We start from the raw sequence: 19,924 nt of genomic DNA on the forward strand, positions 1-19,924 counted from the left end.
GGGAGTTGGCATGACAGGGAGTTGACATGACAGGGGAGTTGGCATGACAGGGGAGTTGGCATGACAGGGAGTTGACATGACAGGGGAGTTGGCATGACAGGGGAGTTGGCATGACAGGGAGTTGGCATGACAGGGGAGTTGGCATGACAGGGGAGTTGGCATGACAGGGGAGTTGGCATGATAGGGGAGTTGGCATGACAGGGAGTTGGCATGACAGGGGAGTTGGCATGACAGGGGAGTTGGCATGACAGGGGAGTTGGCATGACAGGGGAGTTGGCATGACAGGGAGTTGGCATGACAGGGGAGTTGGCATGATAGGGGAGTTGGCATGACAGGGGAGTTGGCATGACAGGGGAGTTGGCATGACAGGGGAGTTGGCATGACAGGGGAGTTGGCATGACAGGGAGTTGGCATGACAGGGGAGTTGGCATGACAGGGGAGTTGGCATGACAGGGAGTTGGCATGACAGGGGAGTTGGCATGACAGGGGAGTTGGCATGACAGGGGAGTTGGCATGACAGGGGAGTTGGCATGACAGGGGAGTTGGCATGACAGGGAGTTGGCATGACAGGGGAGTTGGCATGACAGGGAGTTGACATGACAGGGAGTTGGCATGACAGGGGAGTTGGCATGACAGGGGAGTTGGCATGACAGGGGAGTTGGCATGACAGGGAGTTGGCATGACAGGGAGTTGGCATGACAGGGGAGTTGGCATGACAGGGGAGTTGGCATGACAGGGAGTTGGCATGACAGGGGAGTTGGCATGACAGGGGAGTTGGCATGACAGGGAGTTGGCATGACAGGGGAGTTGGCATGACAGGGGAGTTGGCATGACAGTACAAACAGACTGGCACTCAGGCTACCCCTCCACCCCCCTCCTTCCCCCTCCTTCCCCCTCCACCCCCCTCCACCCCCCTCCTCCCCCTCTTCCCCTCCACCCCTCCTTCCCCCTCCTCCCCCCCTCCTTCCCCCTCCACCCCCCTCCTCCCCCTCCTTCCCCCTCCTCCCCCTCCCCCCCCTCCCCCTCCTTCCCCCTCCTCCCCCTCCCCCTCCTCCCCCCTCCACCCCCCTCCTCCCCCTCCTCCCCTCCTCCCCCTCCACCCCCCTCCTCCCCCCTCCTCCCCCTCCACCCCCCTCTTCCCTGTCATATCCTCAGTAAGTATTGTCCTGTACAGTATTAATTAGGCTGTATTAATATAACAGTGCTCTGTATGATGACTGAAACCATTTTCTACCAAGTCATCAAGACTGAAATGTATTTCCTTTCTGTCTGTAAAATGTGTGTTGTTTATAATAAATGAAAGGAGTTCTAAATGTTCATCAACATGATATTGTGGTGCTTTATTTTCTCTTTTTGACAGGTTTCTTTTGTTTGGTTGATATCTTCTTCTTGGTGGATGTTTTAGCTTTGTGGTTAGGGTTAGAGCTATCTGTTGTCTACTGGAGTCTGAAGTTCAATCTGCTGAAGTTCAGCTTTACAGCGTGAATGAAATGTAAAGACAATGATCCCGTTTTAGCGGAAGACTGCATTCACGGTAAACGCTGCACATGTCTGGTCAATCAGAAATTACCTTTACATTTAATCTCACCCGACAGCTGTCCTGTAAGAAACAACAAACTCACTCAAAAAATATTCTCCCAAAATGTTTTGTTGGTATGGATCCTCATCGTCTGGTAAACTTACAGTAGGTTATCTACAGTATATGGAGTGAACTAACCAGTTTTAAATGATGGACTGAACTCTGTGGGCCAACTAACCAGTTTTAAATGATGGACTGAACTCTATGGGCCAACTAACCAGCTCTACATGATGGACTGAACTCTATGGGCCAACTAACCAGCTCTACATGATGGACTGAACTCTGTGGGCCAACTAACCAGCTCTACATGGTGGTCCTCTGTAGCTCAGCTGGTAGAGCACGGCGCTTGTAACGCCAGGGTAGTGGGTTCGATCCCAGGGACCACCCATACACAAAAAAATAAATAAATGTATGCACGCATGACTGTAAGTCGCTTTGGATAAAAGCGTCTGCTAAATGGCATATTAATATTAATTAATACATGATGGACTGAACTCTGTGGGCCAACTAACCAGCTCTACATGATGGACTGAACTCTGTGGGCCAACTAACCAGTTCTACATGATGGACTGAACTCTGTGGGCCAACTAACCAGCTCTACATGATGGACTGAACTCTGTGGGCCAACTAACCAGCTCTACATGATGGACTGAACTCTGTGGGCCAACTAACCAGCTCTACATGATGGACTGAACTCTGTGGGCCAACTAACCAGCTCTACATGATGGACTGAACTCTGTGGGCCAACTAACCAGCTCTACATGATGGACTGAACTCTGTGGGCCAACTAACCAGCTCTACATGATGGACTGAACTCTGTGGGCCAACTAACCAGCTCTACATGATGGACTGAACTCTGTGGGCCAACTAACCAGCTCTACATGATGGACTGAACTCTGTGGGCCAACTAACCAGCTCTACATGATGGACTGAACTCTGTGGGCCAACTAACCAGCTCTACATGATGGACTGAACTCTGTGGGCCAACTAACCAGCTCTACATGATGGACTGAACTCTATGGGCCAACTAACCAGCTCTACATGATGGACTGAACTCTGTGGGCCAACTAACCAGCTCTACATGATGGACTGAACTCTATGGGCCAACTAACCAGTTCTACATGATGGATCTCTACTAACCTGGAAACACTTGTGGCATGTCTCTGGATAGCTCAATAAAGTGTCCTCTCAGGCAGTCAACACAGTACCGTGTCGCACACCACGAACACATGAATGTCTATAATATAATTATATAATAATCATACACTATATATACAAAAGTATGTGGACACCCCTTCAAATTAGTGGATTCGGCTATTTCAGCCACACCCTTGCTGACAGGTATATAAAATCAAGCACACAGCAATGCAATCTCCATAGACAAACATTGGCAGTAGAATGGCCTTACTGAAGAGCTCAGTGACTTTCAACGTGGCACCATCATAGGATGCCACCTTTCCAACAAGTCAGTTCATCAGATTTCTGCCCTGCTAGAGCTGCCCCGGTCATCTGTAAGGGCTGTTACTGTGAAGTGGAAACGTCTCAGCCGCGAAGTTGAAGGCCACACAAGCTCACAGAACGGGACCGCTGAGTGCTGAAGCGCATAAAAATCGTCTGTCCTCGGTTACAACACTCGAGTTCCAAACTGCCTCTGGAAGCAACATCAGCACAATAACTGTTTGTCGGGAGCTTCATGAAATGGGTTTCCATGGCCGAGCAGCCGCACACAAGCCTAAGATCACCATGCGCAATGCCAAGCATCGGCTGGAGTGGTGTAAAGCTCGCTGCCATTGGACTCTGGAGCAGTGGAAACATGTTCTCTGGAGTGATGAATCACACTTCACCATCTGGCAGTCCAACGGACGAATCTGGGTTTGGCGGATGCCAGGAGAACACTACCTGCCCCAATCAAATCAAAATGTATTTGTCACATACACGTGTTTAGAATATGTTTTAGCGAGTGTAGCGAAATGCTTGTGCTTCTAGCTCCGACAGTGCAGTAATATCTAACAATTTCACAACATATACCCAAAAAAGTAAGGAATGGGATTTAAGAATATTTTACATTTTACATTTTAGTAATTTAGCAGACGCTCTTATCTAGAGCGACTTACAGTTAGTGCATACATTTTTCATACTGGCCCCCCGTGGGAATCGAACCCACAACCCTGGCGTTGCAAGCGCCATGCTCTACCAACTGAGCTACAGGAGGCTATAGAATATATACATATATGGACAAGCAATGACAGAGCGGCATGGACTAAGATACAGTAGAATATTATAGAACAGAATACAGTATATACATATGAGATGAGTAGTGCAAGATATGTAAACATTATTAAAGTGACTAGTGTTCCATTTCTTAAAGTGGCCAGTGATTTCAATAGGCAGCAGCAGCCTCTAATGTGCTAGTGATGGCTATTTAACATTCTGATGGCCTTGAGATAGAAGCTGTTTTTCATTCTCTCGGTCCCAGCTTTGATGCACCTGTGCAGACCTCGCCTTCTGGATGATAGCAGGGTGAACAGGCAGTGGCTCGGGTGGTTGATGTCCTTGATGATCTTTTTGGCCTTCTTGTGACATCGGGTGCTGTAGGTGTCTTGGAGGGCGGATAGTTTGTCCCCGGTAATGCGGTCCGCAGACCGCACCATCCTCTGGAGAGCCCTGCGGTTGTGGGCGGTGCAGTTGCCGTACCAGGCGGTGATACAGCCTGACAGGATGCTCTCAATTTGCATCTGTAAAAGTTTGTGAGGGTTTTAGGTGATAAGCCACATTTCTTCAGCCTCCTGAGGTTGAAGAGGCTCTGTTGCGCCTTCTTCACCACACTGTCTGTGCTTAAGCTTTCCACCTTCTCCACTGTGGTCCCGTTGGTGTGGACAGGGGGGTGCACCCTCTGCTGTTTCCTGAAGTCCACGATCATCTCCTTTGTTTTGTTGACTCTGAGTGAGAAGTTATTTTCCTGGCACCACACTCCCAGAGCCCTCACTTCCTCCCTGTAGGCTGTCTCGTCATTGTTGGTAATCAAGCCTACTACTGTTGTGTCGTCTGCAAACTTGATGATTGAGTTGGAGGCGTGCTTGGCCACGCAGTCATGGGTGAACAGGGAGTACAGGAGGGGGCTGAGCACGCACCCTTGTGGGGCCCCAGTGTTGAGGATCAGCGAAGTGGAGATGTTGTTTCCTACCTTCACCACCTGGGGGCGGCCCGTCAGGAAGTCCAGGACCCAGTTGCACAGGGCGGGGTTCAGACCCAGGGCCTCAAGATTAATGATGAGCTTGGAGGGTACTATGGTGTTCGCTGCTCTGGCACCCCAATGGTGGAACAAGCTCCCTCACGACGCCAGGACAGCAGAGTCACTCACCACCTTCCGGAGACATTTGAAACCCCACCTCTTTAAGGAATACCTGGGATAGGATAAAGTAATCCTTCTACCCCCCAAATTGTAAAGTGGTTATCCCACTGGCTATAGGGTGAACGCACCAATTGGTGAGTCGCTCTGGATAAGAGCGTCTGCTAAATGACGTAAATGTGCCCTTGAGCAAGGCACTTAACCCTAATTGCTCCTGTAAGTCGCTCTGGATAAGAGCGTCTGCTAAATGACTAAAATGTAAATGTAAATGTGTTGAATGCTGAGCTATAGTCAATGAACAGCATTCTTACATAGGTATTCCTCTTGTCCAGATGGGATAGGGCAGTGTGCAGTGTGATGGCAATTGCATCGTCTGTGGATCTATTGGGGCGGTAAGTGCCAACTGTAAAGTTTGGTGGGGGAGGAGGAAAAATGGTCTGGGGCTGATTTTCATGGTTCGGGCTAGGCCCCTTAGTTCCAGTGATGGGAAATCTTAATGCTACAGCATACAATGACATTCTAGACGATTCAGTGCTTCCAACTTTGTGGCAACAGTTTGGGGAAGGCCCTTTCCTGTTTCAGCATGACAATGCCCCCGTGCACAAAGCGAGGTCCATACAGAAATAGTTTGTCAAGATCGGTGTGGAAGAACTTGACTGGCCTGCAGACGTTAGTTCTAGTAGTTCTAGTTGATTATGACGTGACAACGAGGTAGGCTGTGTGTACCGGTTAGCGGTCATGATATGAAGGTTTGGATGTAGGCTGTGTGTAGCGGTTAGCGGTCATGATATGAAGGTTTGGATGTAGGCTGTCTGTAGCGGTTAGCGGTCATGATATGAAGGTTTGGATGTAGGCTGTGTGTACCGGTTAGCGGTCATGATATGAAGATTTGGATGTAGGCTGTGTGTAGCGGTTAGCGGTCATGATATGAAGATTTGGATGTGGGCTGTGTGTACCGGTTAGCGGTCATGATATGAAGATTTGGATGTAGGCTGTGTGTAGCGGTTAGCGGCCATGATATGAAGGTTTGGATGTGGGCTGTGTGTAGCGGTTAGCGGTCATGATATGAAGGTTTGGATGTAGGCTGTGTGTAGCAGTTAGCGGCCATGATATGAAAGGATGTAGGCTGTGTGTAGCGGTTAGCTGTCATGATATGAAGGTTTGGATGTAGGCTGTGTGTAGCGGTTAGCTGTCATGATATGAAGGTTTGGATGTAGGCTGTGTGTAGCGGTTAGCGGTCATGATATGAAGGTTTCACTTGGAAATGTTGTTTTTTGCCTGGTCACAGACAGCTGATGTGTTGTGCACTGAAGTCCACAAGAGAAGGGAAAGGTGAGAGGAGAGCGCGTAGAAATTATATATACAGGGCATTCTGAAAGGATTCAGACCCATTGACTTTTTCCACATTTTGTTACGTTACGGCCTTTTTCTAAAATTGATTACATATTTTTTTGCCCTCAATCTACACACAATACCCCATAATGACAAAGTGAAAACAGGTTTTTAGAAATGTTCGCAAATTTATAAAAATAAAAAAAATACAGAAATACCGTACTTACATAAGTTTTCAGACCTTCAGATGTTTCTACAACTTGATTAGAATCCACCTGTGGTAACTTCAATTGATTGGACATGTTTTGGAAAGGCACACACCTATCTATATAAGGTCCCACAGTTGACAGTGCATGTCAGAGCAAAAACCAAGCCATGAGGTCGAAGGAATTGTCCGTAGATCTCCGAGACAGGATTGTGTCAAGGCACAGATCTGGGGAAGGGTACCAAAAAATGTCTGCAGCATTGAAGGTCCCCAAGAACACAGTGGCCTCCATCATTCTTAAATGGAAGAGGTTTGGAACCACCAAGACTCTTCCTAGAGCTGGCCGCCCGGCCAAACTAAGCAATCGGGGGAGAAGGGCCTTTGTGAGGGAGGTGACCAAGAACCTGATGGTCACTGACAGAGCTCTAGAGTTCCTCTGTGGAGATGGGAGAACCTTCCAGAAGGACAACCATCTCTGCAGCACTCCACCAATCAGGCCTTTATGGTATAGTGGCCAGACGGAAGCCACTCTTCAGTAAAAGGCACATGACAGCCCGCTTGGAGTTTGCCAAAAGGCACCTAAAGACTCTCAGACCATGAGAAACAAGATTCTCTGGTCTGATGAAACCAAGATTGAACTATTTGGCCTGAATGCCAAGCGTCACGCCTGGAGGAAACCTGGCACCATCCCTACGGTGAAGTATGGTGGTGGCAGCATCATGTTGTGGGATGTTTTTCAGCAGCAGGTACTGGGAGACTAGTCGAGGCAAAGATGAACGGAGCAATGTACAGAGAGATCTTTGATAAAAACCTGTTCCAGAGCGCTCAGGACCTCAGACTGGGGCGAAGGTTCACCTTCCAACAGGACAACGACCCTAAGCACACAGCCAAGACAACGCAGGAGTGGCTTCGGGACAAGTCTCTGAATGTCTTTGGGTGGCCCAGCCAGAGCCCAGACTTGAACCCAATCGAACATCTCTGAAGGGACCTGAAAATAGCTGTGCAGCGACGCTCCCCATCCAACCTGACAGAGCTTGACAAGATCTGCAGAGAAGAATGGGAGAAACTCCCCAAATACAGGTGTGCCAAGCTTGTAGCGTCATACCCAAGAAGACTCAAGGTTCTAATCGCTGCCAAAGGTGCTTCAACAAAGTACTGAGTAAAGGGTCTGAATACTTATGTAAAAGTAATATTTCCGTTTATATTTAATACATTTGCAAAAATCTCTACAAACCTGTTATTGCCTTGTCATTATGGGGTAGTATGTGTACATTGATGAGGAAAAAAATGATTATCTATTTTAGAATAAGGCTGTAACGTAACAAACTGTGGAAAAAGTCAAGGGGTCTGAATACTTTCTGAATGCACTCTACAACGAGCAAAGGGATCATGCTGTTTGTATGTGGCTGCTATGAAAGTGAACTATTTGCGTATGATCAGGGGTGCATTCATTCCGCTGATTCTGTTAAAACGTTTCTTAAATGGAAGCAAACCGGACAAAATGGGGATAAAAATACCAGAATTTGTCCAATAGAAACTCTTGTTTGCAACTGTTGGACTAATGATTACATCCTAGATCAGCTAGATGCAGGCAAGAGTGTGCAAGGTGGTATTGAATGTGTCACTGTCTGTCACCTCGATTACTCTAATTTCTCTCGACATGTGCACCTACATTATAAACTTTCATTCATAGGCTAGGTTGTAGCAACCTCATGATAGGTACAGGGAACATTTGAGTATCATATAGTAGCCTAAACCTATTGATGTTAAATTGAGCTGGGTGAATGGAATATGAATGTTTGTTTTACACGATTGGAACTTTGGATTCCCTGTTCTGTGGTTGCTTTGGAAGCGTGTCTGACTACGGTATCACATACCTGTGGCCTCAAGGCAAGTTTGGAATTGGATTAAGAATTGCCTTCATAGGTACGTTGTTCGGTTTTTGTAGTAACAGGAAGTGCAAGAAGTCGGCCATCATGGCGCGGAGATCTGGGTACTGCCGCAGGTACGAGGCATGCTCCGCGTTCAACTCCTCCTGTAACACCATGTGTAACACAGGTCAGGTCATGTTGGAAACTTATGCCACGTTCAAAACAACTGGGAACTCTGAAAAATACCAGGTCAAATCATGACGTCAGTGATCTTCAGGTCAGAAAGTCGGAGCTGTAGAAAGAGGCCCGAGTTCCCGAGTTGGAATTCCCAGTTGGATGACCGTTCAAAACGTATTTTCCCAGTCGGAACTCGTTTTGTTCCGAGTTCCCAGTTGTCTTGAACTCACTGAAGTCTGAGATTTCCCAGTTCCGAAATCCCAGTTTTGAACGCTGCAATAGTGGTTTGAAAGTAAAGGGCTAGGCCAGAGTGAGAGTAGGGGATAGGGTGTAGGGTGTAGGGGGTAGGGTGTAGGGTGTAGGGGGTAGGGGGTAGGGGGTAGGGTGTAGGGGGTAGGGTGTAGGGGGTAGGGTGTAGGGGTAGGGGGTAGGGTGTAGGGGGTGGGGGTAGGGGGTAGGGGGTAGGGGGTGGGGGTAGGGGGTAGGGGGTAGGGGGTGTAGGGGGTAGGGGTTAGGGGGTAGGGTGTAGGTTGGGGTAGGGGGTAGGGGGTAGGGGGGTAGGGGGTAGGGGGTAGGGGGTAGGGGGTAGGGGGGTAGGGGGTAGGGGGGTAGGGGGTAGGGGTGTAGGGGGTAGGGGGTAGGGGGTAGGGGGTAGGGGGTAGGGGGTTAGGGGGTAGGGGGGTAGGGGGTAGGGGGTAGGGGTGTAGGGGGTAGGGTGTAGGGGGTTGGGGGGTAGGGGGTAGGGGGTAGGGGGTAGGGGGTTAGGGGGTAGGGGGTGTAGGGGGTAGGGGGTAGGGGTGTAGGGGGTAGGGGGTAGGGGGTAGGGGGTAGGGGGTAGGGGGGGTAGGGGGTGTAGGGGGTAGGGGGTAGGGGGTAGGGGGTAGGGGTGTAGGGGTAGGGTAGGGGTAGGGTAGGGGGTTGGGGGGTAGGGGGTAGGGGGGTAGGGGGTAGGGGGTAGGGGTTAGGGTAGGGGTTAGGGGGGGTAGGGTGTAGGGGGTAGGGGGTAGGGTGTAGGGGTGTAGGGGGTAGGGGGTAGGGTGTAGGGGTGTAGGGGGTAGGGGGTAGGGGGTAGGGGGTAGGGTGTAGGGGGTAGGGGGTAGGGTGTAGGGGGTAGGGGGTAGGGGTGTAGGGTGTAGGGGGTAGGGGGTAGGGGGTAGGGGGTAGGGGGTAGGGGGTAGGGGGTAGGGGTGTAGGGGGTAGGGGGGTAGGGGGTAGGGGGTAGGGGGTAGGGGTAGGGGTTAGGGTGTAGGGGGGTAGGGGGTAGGGGGTAGGGGGTAGGGGTTAGGGTGTAGGGGGTAGGGGGTAGGGAAAGACTAATGTCACCAAAGATTTTTATAACTCATTGTTCTATCTGCGATGTCACCTTTCTGTCCAGGAAATTGGAGTGCATCTGCATGTCCTCCTAACATACCAGAAGCTTCTTCCCAAACACTGGCACATGCACCCAAACATGTCAATAGGGGAGCACTCCTAGTAGTGTGTTTTGATGTCCTCTTACCTGTCAGGTAGGAAGTAGCAGTGCCAACACTGAGAGAGGTCTTTTAACCTGAGCCACTGAGCACTCAGCTATGGCCGGTCACCCCATACAGTCGATATAATTGAGAACCATCACGGCTGTTTTGTTTTTTTCATGTTACTGCTTTTTTATTATTATTAACTAGTGGTCAGGCGGCGCCCCACTGTCTGATATCGCGCGATTTCTTCTTCTGTGGGTTTCATGGCGGACTACAACCCCAAAAGGTGTATTGCCGTCAAATTTACGTCATTTAGCAGACGCTCTTATCCAGAGCGACTTACAGTTAGTGCATATATTTTTCCCGTGGGAATCGAACCCACAACCCTAGCGTTGCCGCCACCAACTGGATGGGTTGAAACCAAAACAAGGTAAAAAGAAAATCCATACGTAATATGGAAACTAACTTAATCCACCCAAATAAAAATAGTACATTGACAAAACAAAACTCCCTCTTCTTCCTTCTTCCAGTTCTCCATATCTCCCTTCTTGGGCTCTAGGCCCTGAGGGGGTGGTACGGCTTGTGATAATATTCCATGTAACTCCTTCGCCGAGAAATCTTTCAGCCCCAGGAACCGCAATGATTTCTATCTTCCTGGACCTTCTCTCCACCTTGGCAGTGCTATTAATCACCATAGCTATAAAGGCCACAAAGTCCACCTTCTTAACCTTTAAAATGTCAGGATCCTGCTGGTGAAAGGCAACATTTTTTAAAGTCATTTTAGCAGACGCTCTTATCCAGAGCGACTTACAGTTAGTGAGTGCATACATTTTCATACTGGCCCCCCGTGGGAAACGAACCCACAACCCTGGCGTTGCAAGCGCCATGCTCTACCAACTGAGCTACAGGGGACTACCCCTGCAGCCTGCAGTGAAGGCCTATCCACCACCATGGACTCTTCAGGAGCACCATTCAAACCCTCAACCCTTTTAACAGCTGCTGCATATTAAATGCTCTGGACAGCCCTGACTTTGGCCACCTCATTCTCTTTCACCTTTGTGGGGCATTCGAAAGAAGTGGCTTCATGGTTCCCACCATAATTTTTTAGATTATTTTTTTATTTCACCTTTATTTAACCAGGTAAGCCAGTTGAGAACAAGTTCTCATTTATAACTGCGAATGTATAATTGCAGCATGTCACATTTTCATCACTTTTATAACACATGATATGATATTTTCCACAACTTCGGACATCTCGGCTTCTCCCTTCTGCAAACACTTGAAACATGACCAAAAGCTTTACAGTGATCACACTGCATTGGTCTTGGGATGTAGCTCAGTTGATAGAGCATGGCGTTTGCAACGCCAGGGTTGTGGGTTCGTTTCCCACGGGGGGCCAGTATAAAAAAAATATATATATATATGTATTCACTAACTGTAAGTCGCTCTGGATAAGAGCGTCTGCTAAATGACTAAAATGTAAATGTAAAAATGGGATAAATGCTCTGACTCTGTAGTTAATATACCGTAACTGCACTTGAGTAAAAGACTGGTCATGGCTCACATCAACAGCATAATCCCAGAAACCCTAGACCCACTCCAATTTGCATACCGCCCCAACAGATCCACAGATGATGCAATCTCTATCGCACTCCACACTGCCCTTTCCCACCTGGACAAGAGGAACACCTACGTGAGAATGCTATTCATTGACTACAGCTCAGCATTCAACACCATAGTGCCCTCTAAGCTCATCACTAAGCTAAGGATCCTGGGACTAAATACCTCCCTCTGCAACTGGATCCTGGACTTCCTGACGGGCCGCCCCCAGGTGGTAAGGGTAGGTAACAACACATCTGCCACACTGATCCTCAACACGGGGGCCCCCTCAGGGGTGCGTGCTCAGTCCCCCTCCTGTACTCTCTGTTCACCCATGACTGCATGGCCAGGCATGACTCAACACCATCATTAAGTTTGCCGACGACACAACAGTGGTAGGCCTGATCACCGACAACGATGAGACAGCCTATAGGGAGGAGGTCAGAGACCTGGCCGTGTGGTGCCAGGACAACAACCTCTCCCTCAACGTGACCAAGACAAAGGGAGATGATTGTGGACTACAGGAAAAAAAGAGGACTGAGCACGCCCCATTCTCATCGACAGGGCTGTAGTGGAACAGGTTGAGAGCTTCAAGTTCCTTGGTGTCCACATCACCAACGAACTATCATGGTCCAAACACACCAAGACAGTCGTGAAGAGGGCACGACAAAGCCTATTCCCCCCTCAGGAGACTAAAAAGATTTGGCATGGGTCCTCAGATCCTCAAAAATTCTACAGCTGCACCATCGAGAGCATCCTGACTGGTTGCATCACCGCCTGGTATGGCAACTGCTTGGCCTCTGACCGCAAGGCACTACAGAGGGTAGTGCGTACGGCCCAGTACATCACTGGGGCAAAGCTCCCTGCCATCCAGGACCTCTATACCAGGCGGTGTCAGAGGAAGGCCCTCAAAATTGTCAAAGACTCCAGCCACCCTAGTCATAGACTGTTCTCTCTGCTACCGCACGGCAAGCGGTACCGGAGTGCCAAGTCTAGGTCCAAAAGACTTCTCAACAGCTTCTACCCCCAAGCCATAAGACTCCTGAACAGCTAATCATGGCTACCCGGACTATTTGCACTGCCCCCACCCCATCCTTTTTACGCTGCTGTTACTCTGTTAAGTATTTATGCATAGTCACTTTAACTCTACCCACATGTACATATTACCTCAACTACCTCAACTAGCGGGTGCCCCCGCACATTGACTCTGCAACGGTACCCCCCTGTATATATAGCCTCCCTACTGTCACTTTATTTTACTGTATATATAGCCTCCCTACTGTCACTTTATTTTACTTCTGCGCTTTTTTTCTCAACACTTTTTTTGTTGTTGTTTTATTCTTACTTTTTTTGTTTAAAATAAATGCACTGTTGGTTAAGGGCTGTAAGTAAGCATTTCACTGTAATGTCTGCACTTGTTGTATTCGGCACATGTGACCAATAAAATTTGATTTGATTTGATTTGATGTGTGTCTCTTAGGAACAGGGCACCCCTCAAGGGGGTTATATCTGGCGTCTCGTGGGAAGTCGATGTTGAAGAGAGAAACAATATTCCTGGAGTGATTGATGCACATCGGGGGAATCATGTGGTGAATGAAGAAAAAGTGAAGTCTATCTGTTTAGTTTTTTTTATATGGACTCTCTCCCTACTCAAGTCAAATCAAATCAAATCAAATTTTATTGGTCACATGCACCGAATACAACAGGTGCAGACATTACAGTGAAATGCTTACTTACAGCCCTTAACCAACAGTGCATTTATTTTAAACAAAAAAAGTAAGAATAAAACAACAACAAAAAAAAAGTGTTGAGAAAAACAAAGAGCAGAAGTAAAATAAAGTGACAGTAGGGAGGCTATATATACAGGGGGGTAACGGTGCAGAGTCAATGTGCGGGGGCACCGGCTAGTTGAGGTAGTTGAGGTAATATGTACATGTGGGTAGAGTTAAAGTGACTATGCATAAATACTTAACAGAGTAGCAGCAGCGTAAAAAGGATGGGGGGGGGGGGCAGTGCAAATAGTCCGGGTAGCCATGATTAGCTGTTCAGGAGTCTTATGGCTTGTGGGTAGAAGCTGTTGAGAAGTCTTTTGGACCTAGACTTGGCACTCCGGTACCGCTTGCCGTGCGGTAGCAGAGAGAACAGTCTATGACTAGGGTGGCTGGAGTCTTTGACAATTTTGAGGGCCTTCCTCTGACACCGCCTGGTATAGAGGTCTTGGATGGCAGGGAGCTTTGCCCCAGTGATGTACTGGGCCGTACGCACTACCCTCTGTAGTGCCTTGCGGTCAGAGGCCAAGCAGTTGCCATACCAGGCGGTGATGCAACCAGTCAGGATGCTCTCGATGGTGCAGCTGTAGAATTTTTTGAGGATCTGAGGACCCATGCCAAATCTTTTTAGTCTCCTGAGGGGGGAATAGGCTTTGTCGTGCCCTCTTCACGACTGTCTTGGTGTGCTTGGACCATGATAGTTCGTTGGTGATGTGGACACCAAGGAACTTGAAGCTCTCAACCTGTTCCACTACAGCCCCGTCGATGAGAATGGGGGCGTGCTCAGTCCTCTTTTTTTCCTGTAGTCCACAATCATCTCCTTTGTCTTGGTCACGTTGAGGGAGAGGTTGTTGTCCTGGCACCACACGGCCAGATCTCTGACCTCCTCCCTATAGGCTGTCTCATCGTTGTCGGTGATCAGGCCTACCACTGTTGTGTCGTCGGCAAACTTAATGATGGTGTTGGAGTCGTGCCTGGCCATGCAGTCATGGGTGAACAGAGAGTACAGGAGGGGACTGAGCACGCACCCCTGAGGGGCCCCCGTGTTGAGGATCAGTGTGGCAGATGTGTTGTTACCTACCCTTACCACCTGGGGGCGGCCCGTCAGGAAGTCCAGGATCCAGTTGCAGAGGGAGGTGTTTAGTCCCAGGATCCTTAGCTTAGTGATGAGCTTAGAGGGCACTATGGTGTTGAATGCTGAGCTGTAGTCAATGAATAGCATTCTCACGTAGGTGTTCCTCTTGTCCAGGTGGGAAAGGGCAGTGTGGAGTGCGATAGAGATTGCATCATCTGTGGATCTGTTGGGGCGGTATGCAAATTGGAGTGGGTCTAGGGTTTCTGGGATTATACTGTTGATGTGAGCCATGACCAGTCTTTCAAAGCACTTCATGGCTACAGACGTCAGTGCCACGGGTCGGTAGTCATTTAGGCAGGTTATCTTAGAGTTCTTGGGCACGGGGACTATGGTGGTCTGCTTGAAACATGTTGGTATTACAGACTCGGTCAGGGACATGTTGAAAATGTCAGTGAAGACACTTGCCAGTTGGTCAGCACATGCTCGGAGTACACGCCCTGGTAATCCGTCTGGCCCAGCGGCCTTGTGAATGTTGACTTGCTTAAAAGTCTTACTCACATCGGCTACGGAGAGCGTGATCACATAGTCGTCCGGAACAGCTGGTGCTCTCATGCATGCTTCAGTGTTGCTTGCCTCGAAGCGAGCATAGAAGTGGTTTAGCTCGTCTGGTAGGCTTGTGTCACTGGGCAGCTCGCGGCTGTGCTTCCCTTTGTAGTCTGTAATAGTTTTCAAGCCCTGCCACATCCGACGAGCGTCAGAGCCAGTGTAGTATGATTCAATCTTAGACCTGTATTGACTCTTTGCCTGTTTGATGGTTCGTCGGAGGTCATAGCGGGATTTCTTATAAGCTTCCGGGTTAGAGTCCCGTTCCTTGAAAGCGGCAGCTCTACCCTTTAGCTCAGTGCGGATGTTGCCTGTAATCCATGGCTTCTGGTTGGGGTATGTACGTACGGTCACTGTGGGGGACGACATCATCGATGCACTTATTGATGAAGCCAGTGACTGATGTGGTGTACTCCTCAATGCTGTCTGAAGAATCCCGGAACATGTTCCAGTCTGTGCTAGCAAAACAGTCCTGTAGCTTGGCATCTGCGTCATCTGACCACTTTTTTATTAACCGAATCACTGGTGCTTCCTGCTTCAGTTTTTGCTTATAAGCAGGAATCAGGAGGATAGAGTTATGGTCAGATTTGCCAAATGGAGGGCGAGGGAGAGCTTTGTATGCGTCTCTGTGTGTGGAGTAAAGGTGGTCTAGAGTTTTTTTCCCTCTGGTTGCACATTTGACATGCTGGTAGAAATTAGGTAGAACGGATTTAAGTTTCCCTGCATTAAAGTCCCCGGCCACTAGGAGCGCTGCATCTGGATGAGCGTTTTCCTGTTGATTAATGGCCTTGTACATGACACTTCAAACTTATCAAATCAGGTGAGACGTAACACACCTTTCTTCTGATTCGCAGAAGCACAAAAATTCAAAACAAGCCTGCCTCTAGTGAACCTCACAGCCTTCACTCTACCAGTTTGGATATCTCAAATGGATTCCTCAAGATTGGTAATTAGATCAGCTGCTCCTCATTAACAAACCGTACTCCTACAAGATACATTCTCATCACTGTACACTACTTTGCTCCGTTTTCCATTATTTTGGACAATATTCAAATTCTCCTTGATTCTACCGCCATTAGATTCAGAATCCACTTCATCATCCGCTTCCGCCATCTTTTCTCGCGTGATTTCTGATGTTGGTTCTGGATGGGGTGGGATCGTGACGTCACGGCAATAGTAGTGGGAGGAGCGCCCTTCTCGAATCGGACAGGGGGCGGGGCGTCAGTTCAACCGCCAGTCGCCTCGGTGCTTCCCAACCGGAACCGTGGCCCCTTGGGTTTTCACTCATGCTACATAGAAATGGCGGAGAATAATGTGACGGTGACTGTTGTTTACGGTAAAGTCAAACACATTGCTTTGAATGTTGTAGGTTGTTTAATGTATTTCACTCCGTAAAACGAAGACAAAGAGATGGTACTGGTAGTCGGATAGTCGGGGTCTGCAGGCTAGCTAGCTAGTTACACACAGCAGGAGGGATAGCTAGCTAGCTAGCTACATAGCTAGCCAAGTAGTTGTCAGATACGTAACTAGGTACTTTTAGAAATCCTGGTGTATTTACGTACACTAGCGTTGTTTTAAATTGTATTGGGTTGCACAAAAACAGATTTTGGGAAGCCAGATGTTAATGCCTCGTTCACATGCTAGACGGAACTAGGAAACTCCGAATATACATTTCCGAATTGCCTAGTTCCGACTGTCACGTGAACGCGGCATCAATACAATTACATTTACTGTCGGTGGGTAGGCAGGGCGGTTGGTCATTATAACGGAGGAATTTGAGACAAAATATCGTATTATTAAATACATTCCAAACGTGGGTCTGTTGTTCCTCTCTGCCTAACGTTACCTCATGTCAAAACAAAGTCCCCTACAAGTTATAAATTTTTTGTCCACATATGGTGCACGATTTTCATTTTGACATGAGGTAAACAGAGAGGAAGTGGATTTGGAAAGTCTGTTTAATAATATGATTCTTTTAGATATTTGTTCTCAAATTCCCCCCGGTCATAATGACAACCGTCCTGCCCAATGGCACAGTAAGTTGAAATGGAATTGTATTTAACATCTGGCTTCCCATGGACTGTTTTTGTGCAAACCAATACAATTGAAAGCAACGCTAGTGTATGTTGCTAAAAGCACCTATCGGATACTGAGCTGGCTAGCTAGCTAATGTCTCTGATGTAGCCACTATATAAAAGTAGCCACTATACATGCAGGTTCTACGAAACACAGCATCACGGTAACGGGGCTGGACGGGAACGAACCGATACTGAAGGACCTTTCTGATGCTCTCGTTCAGCTAACCGGGGTCCCGATGCCCGCGCAGAAACTCATCTTTAAAGGTAGAGTAACAAATCAAAATGTTATGTTTCACATGCTTCGGAAACAACAGGTGTAGACTAACAGTGAAATGCTTACTTATGTGCCCTTCCTAACAATGCAAAGAGAAAAGAGAGATAATAGAGAAATAATGATATGAGGAATAAATCCACCATGGCTATATACACGGTACCAGTACCAAGTCCATGTGCAGGTGTACGAGGTAATTGAGGTAGATACATATAACTAGGGATCAAGTGACTAGGCACCAGGATAGATAAAACAGTAGCAAATCAAATTTTTGTTAACTTGCGCCTAATACAACAGTTGTAGACTTTACTGTGAAATGCTTACTTACGAGTCTTTCCCAACAATATTGAGTTAAAAAGTAAGAAAAATGAGCAAAATAAAAACAGGAAATAGTAACAGAAAATAACAACGCTAAATACAGTGCCTTGCAAAAGTATTCATCCCCCTTGGCGTTTTTCCTATTTTGTTGCATTACAACCTGTCATTTAAATTTATTTTTATTTGGATTTCATGTAATGGACATACACAAAATAGTCCAAATTGGTGAAGTGAAATGAAAAAAACTTGTTTCCAAAAAAAATAATGGAGAAGTGGTGCGTGCATATGTATTCACCCCCTTTGCTATGAAGCCCCTAAATAAGATCTGGTGCAACCAATTACCTTCAGAAGTCACATAATTAGTTCAATAAAGTCCACCTGTGTGCAATCTTAAGTGTCACATGATCTCAGTGTATATATACACACCTGTTCCGAAAGGCCCCAGAGTCTGCAACACCACTAAGCAAGGGGCACCACCAAGCAAGCGACACCATGAAGACCAAGGAGCTCTCCAAACAGGTCAGGGACAAAGTTGTGGAGAAGTACAGATCAGGGTTGGGTTATAAACAAATATCAGAAACTTTGAACATCCCACGAAGCACCATCAAATCCATTATTAAAAAACAGAAATAATATGGCACCACAACAAACCTGCCAAGAGAGGGCTGCCCACCAAAACTCACAGACCAGGCAAGAGACTGCCAAGTGTGCAAAGCTGTAATCAAGGCAAAGGGTGGCTACTTTGAAAAATCTAAAATATATTTTGATTTGTTTAACACTTTTTTTGGTTACTACATGATTCCATATGTGTTGTTTCATAGTTTTGATGTCTTCACTATTATTCTACAATGTAGAAAATAGTAAAAAATAAAAACCCTTGAATGAGTAGGTGTCCACTTTTGACAGGTATTTTTTTTATTTCACCTTTATTTAACCAGGTAAGCCAGTTGAGAACAAGTTCTCATTTACAACTGCGACCTGGCCAAGATAAAGCAAAGCAGTGCGATAAAAACAACAACACAGAGTTACATATGGGGTAAACAAAACATAAAGTCAAAAATACAACAGAAAATATATATATACAGTGTGTGCAAATGTAGCAAGTTATGGAGGTAAGGCAATAAATAGGCCATAGTGCAAAATAATTACAATTTAGTATTAACACTGGAATGATAGATGTGCAAGAGATGATGTGCAAATAGAGATACTGGGGTGCAAATGAGCAAAATAAAGAACAATATGGGGATGAGGTAGTTGGGTGGGCTAATTTCAGATGGGCTGTGTACAGGTGCAGTGATCGGTAAGCTGCTCTGACAACTGATGCTTAAAGTTAGTGAGGGAGATAAGAGTCTCCAGCTTCAGAGATTTCAGGTGCTCTGACATGTATGTAGGAGCAAGACAATCAGGGTAGATAATAAACAGAGTAGCAGCAGCGCATGTGAAAATATGTCTGTGTGTGTGTTGAAGGGACAGTGTAGTGTGTAGGTAGAGTCCAGTCCAGTGTAGTGTATAGGTAGAGTCCAGTCCAGTGTAGTGTAGTGTATAGGTAGAGTCCAGTGTAGTGTATAGGTAGAGTCCAGTGTAGTGTATAGGTAGAGTCCAGTGTAGTGTATAGGTAGAGTCCAGTGTAGTGTATAGGTAGAGTCCAGTGTAGTGTATAGGTAGAGTCCAGTGTAGTGTATAGGTAGAGTCCAGTGTAGTGTATAGGTAGAGTCCAGTGTAGTGTATAGGTAGAGTCCAGTGTAGTGTATAGGTAGAGTCCAGTGTAGTGTATAGGTAGAGTCCAGTGTAGTGTATAGGTAGAGTCCAGTGTAGTGTATAGGTAGAGTCCAGTGTAGTGTGTGGGTAGAGTCCAGTGTAGTGTGTGGGTAGAGTCCAGTGTAGTGTATAGGTAGAGTCCAGTCCAGTGTAGTGTATAGGTAGAGTCCAGTGTAGTGTGTGGGTAGAGTCCAGTGTAGTGTATAGGTAGAGTCCAGTGTAGTGTAGTGTATAGGTAGAGTCCAGTGTAGTATATAGGTAGAGTCCAGTGTAGTGTATAGGTAGAGTCCAGTCCAGTGTAGTGTGTAGGTAGAGTCCAGTGTAGTGTATAGGTAGAGTCCAGTGTAGTGTGTGGGTAGAGTCCAGTGTAGTGTGTGGGTAGAGTCCAGTGTAGTGTATAGGTAGAGTCCAGTCCAGTGTAGTGTATAGGTAGAGTCCAGTGTAGTGTGTGGGTAGAGTCCAGTGTAGTGTGTGGGTAGAGTCCAG

The 19,924-nt window shown here is 47.4% G+C and overlaps 1 protein-coding gene across 2 annotated transcripts in view; it reads left to right on the plus strand.

The window, feature by feature from the left end:
- The first annotated feature begins 16,215 nt into the window (after positions 1-16,215).
- The window catches only part of bag1 (BCL2 associated athanogene 1), a 32,244-nt gene continuing 28,535 nt past the window's right edge, over positions 16,216-19,924 (plus strand). For both annotated transcript variants that reach the window (XM_041870044.1, XM_041870045.1), the window contains exons 1-2: positions 16,216-16,349; positions 17,230-17,355. In XM_041870044.1, coding sequence (XP_041725978.1) covers positions 16,313-16,349; positions 17,230-17,355 — 163 coding nt within the window. In that variant the 5' untranslated portion in view covers positions 16,216-16,312. The remainder of the gene's footprint in view (positions 16,350-17,229; positions 17,356-19,924) is intronic.

This window comes from Coregonus clupeaformis, unplaced genomic scaffold (assembly GCF_020615455.1).
Source record: "Coregonus clupeaformis isolate EN_2021a unplaced genomic scaffold, ASM2061545v1 scaf0178, whole genome shotgun sequence".
NCBI classification, from domain to species: domain Eukaryota; kingdom Metazoa; phylum Chordata; class Actinopteri; order Salmoniformes; family Salmonidae; genus Coregonus; species Coregonus clupeaformis.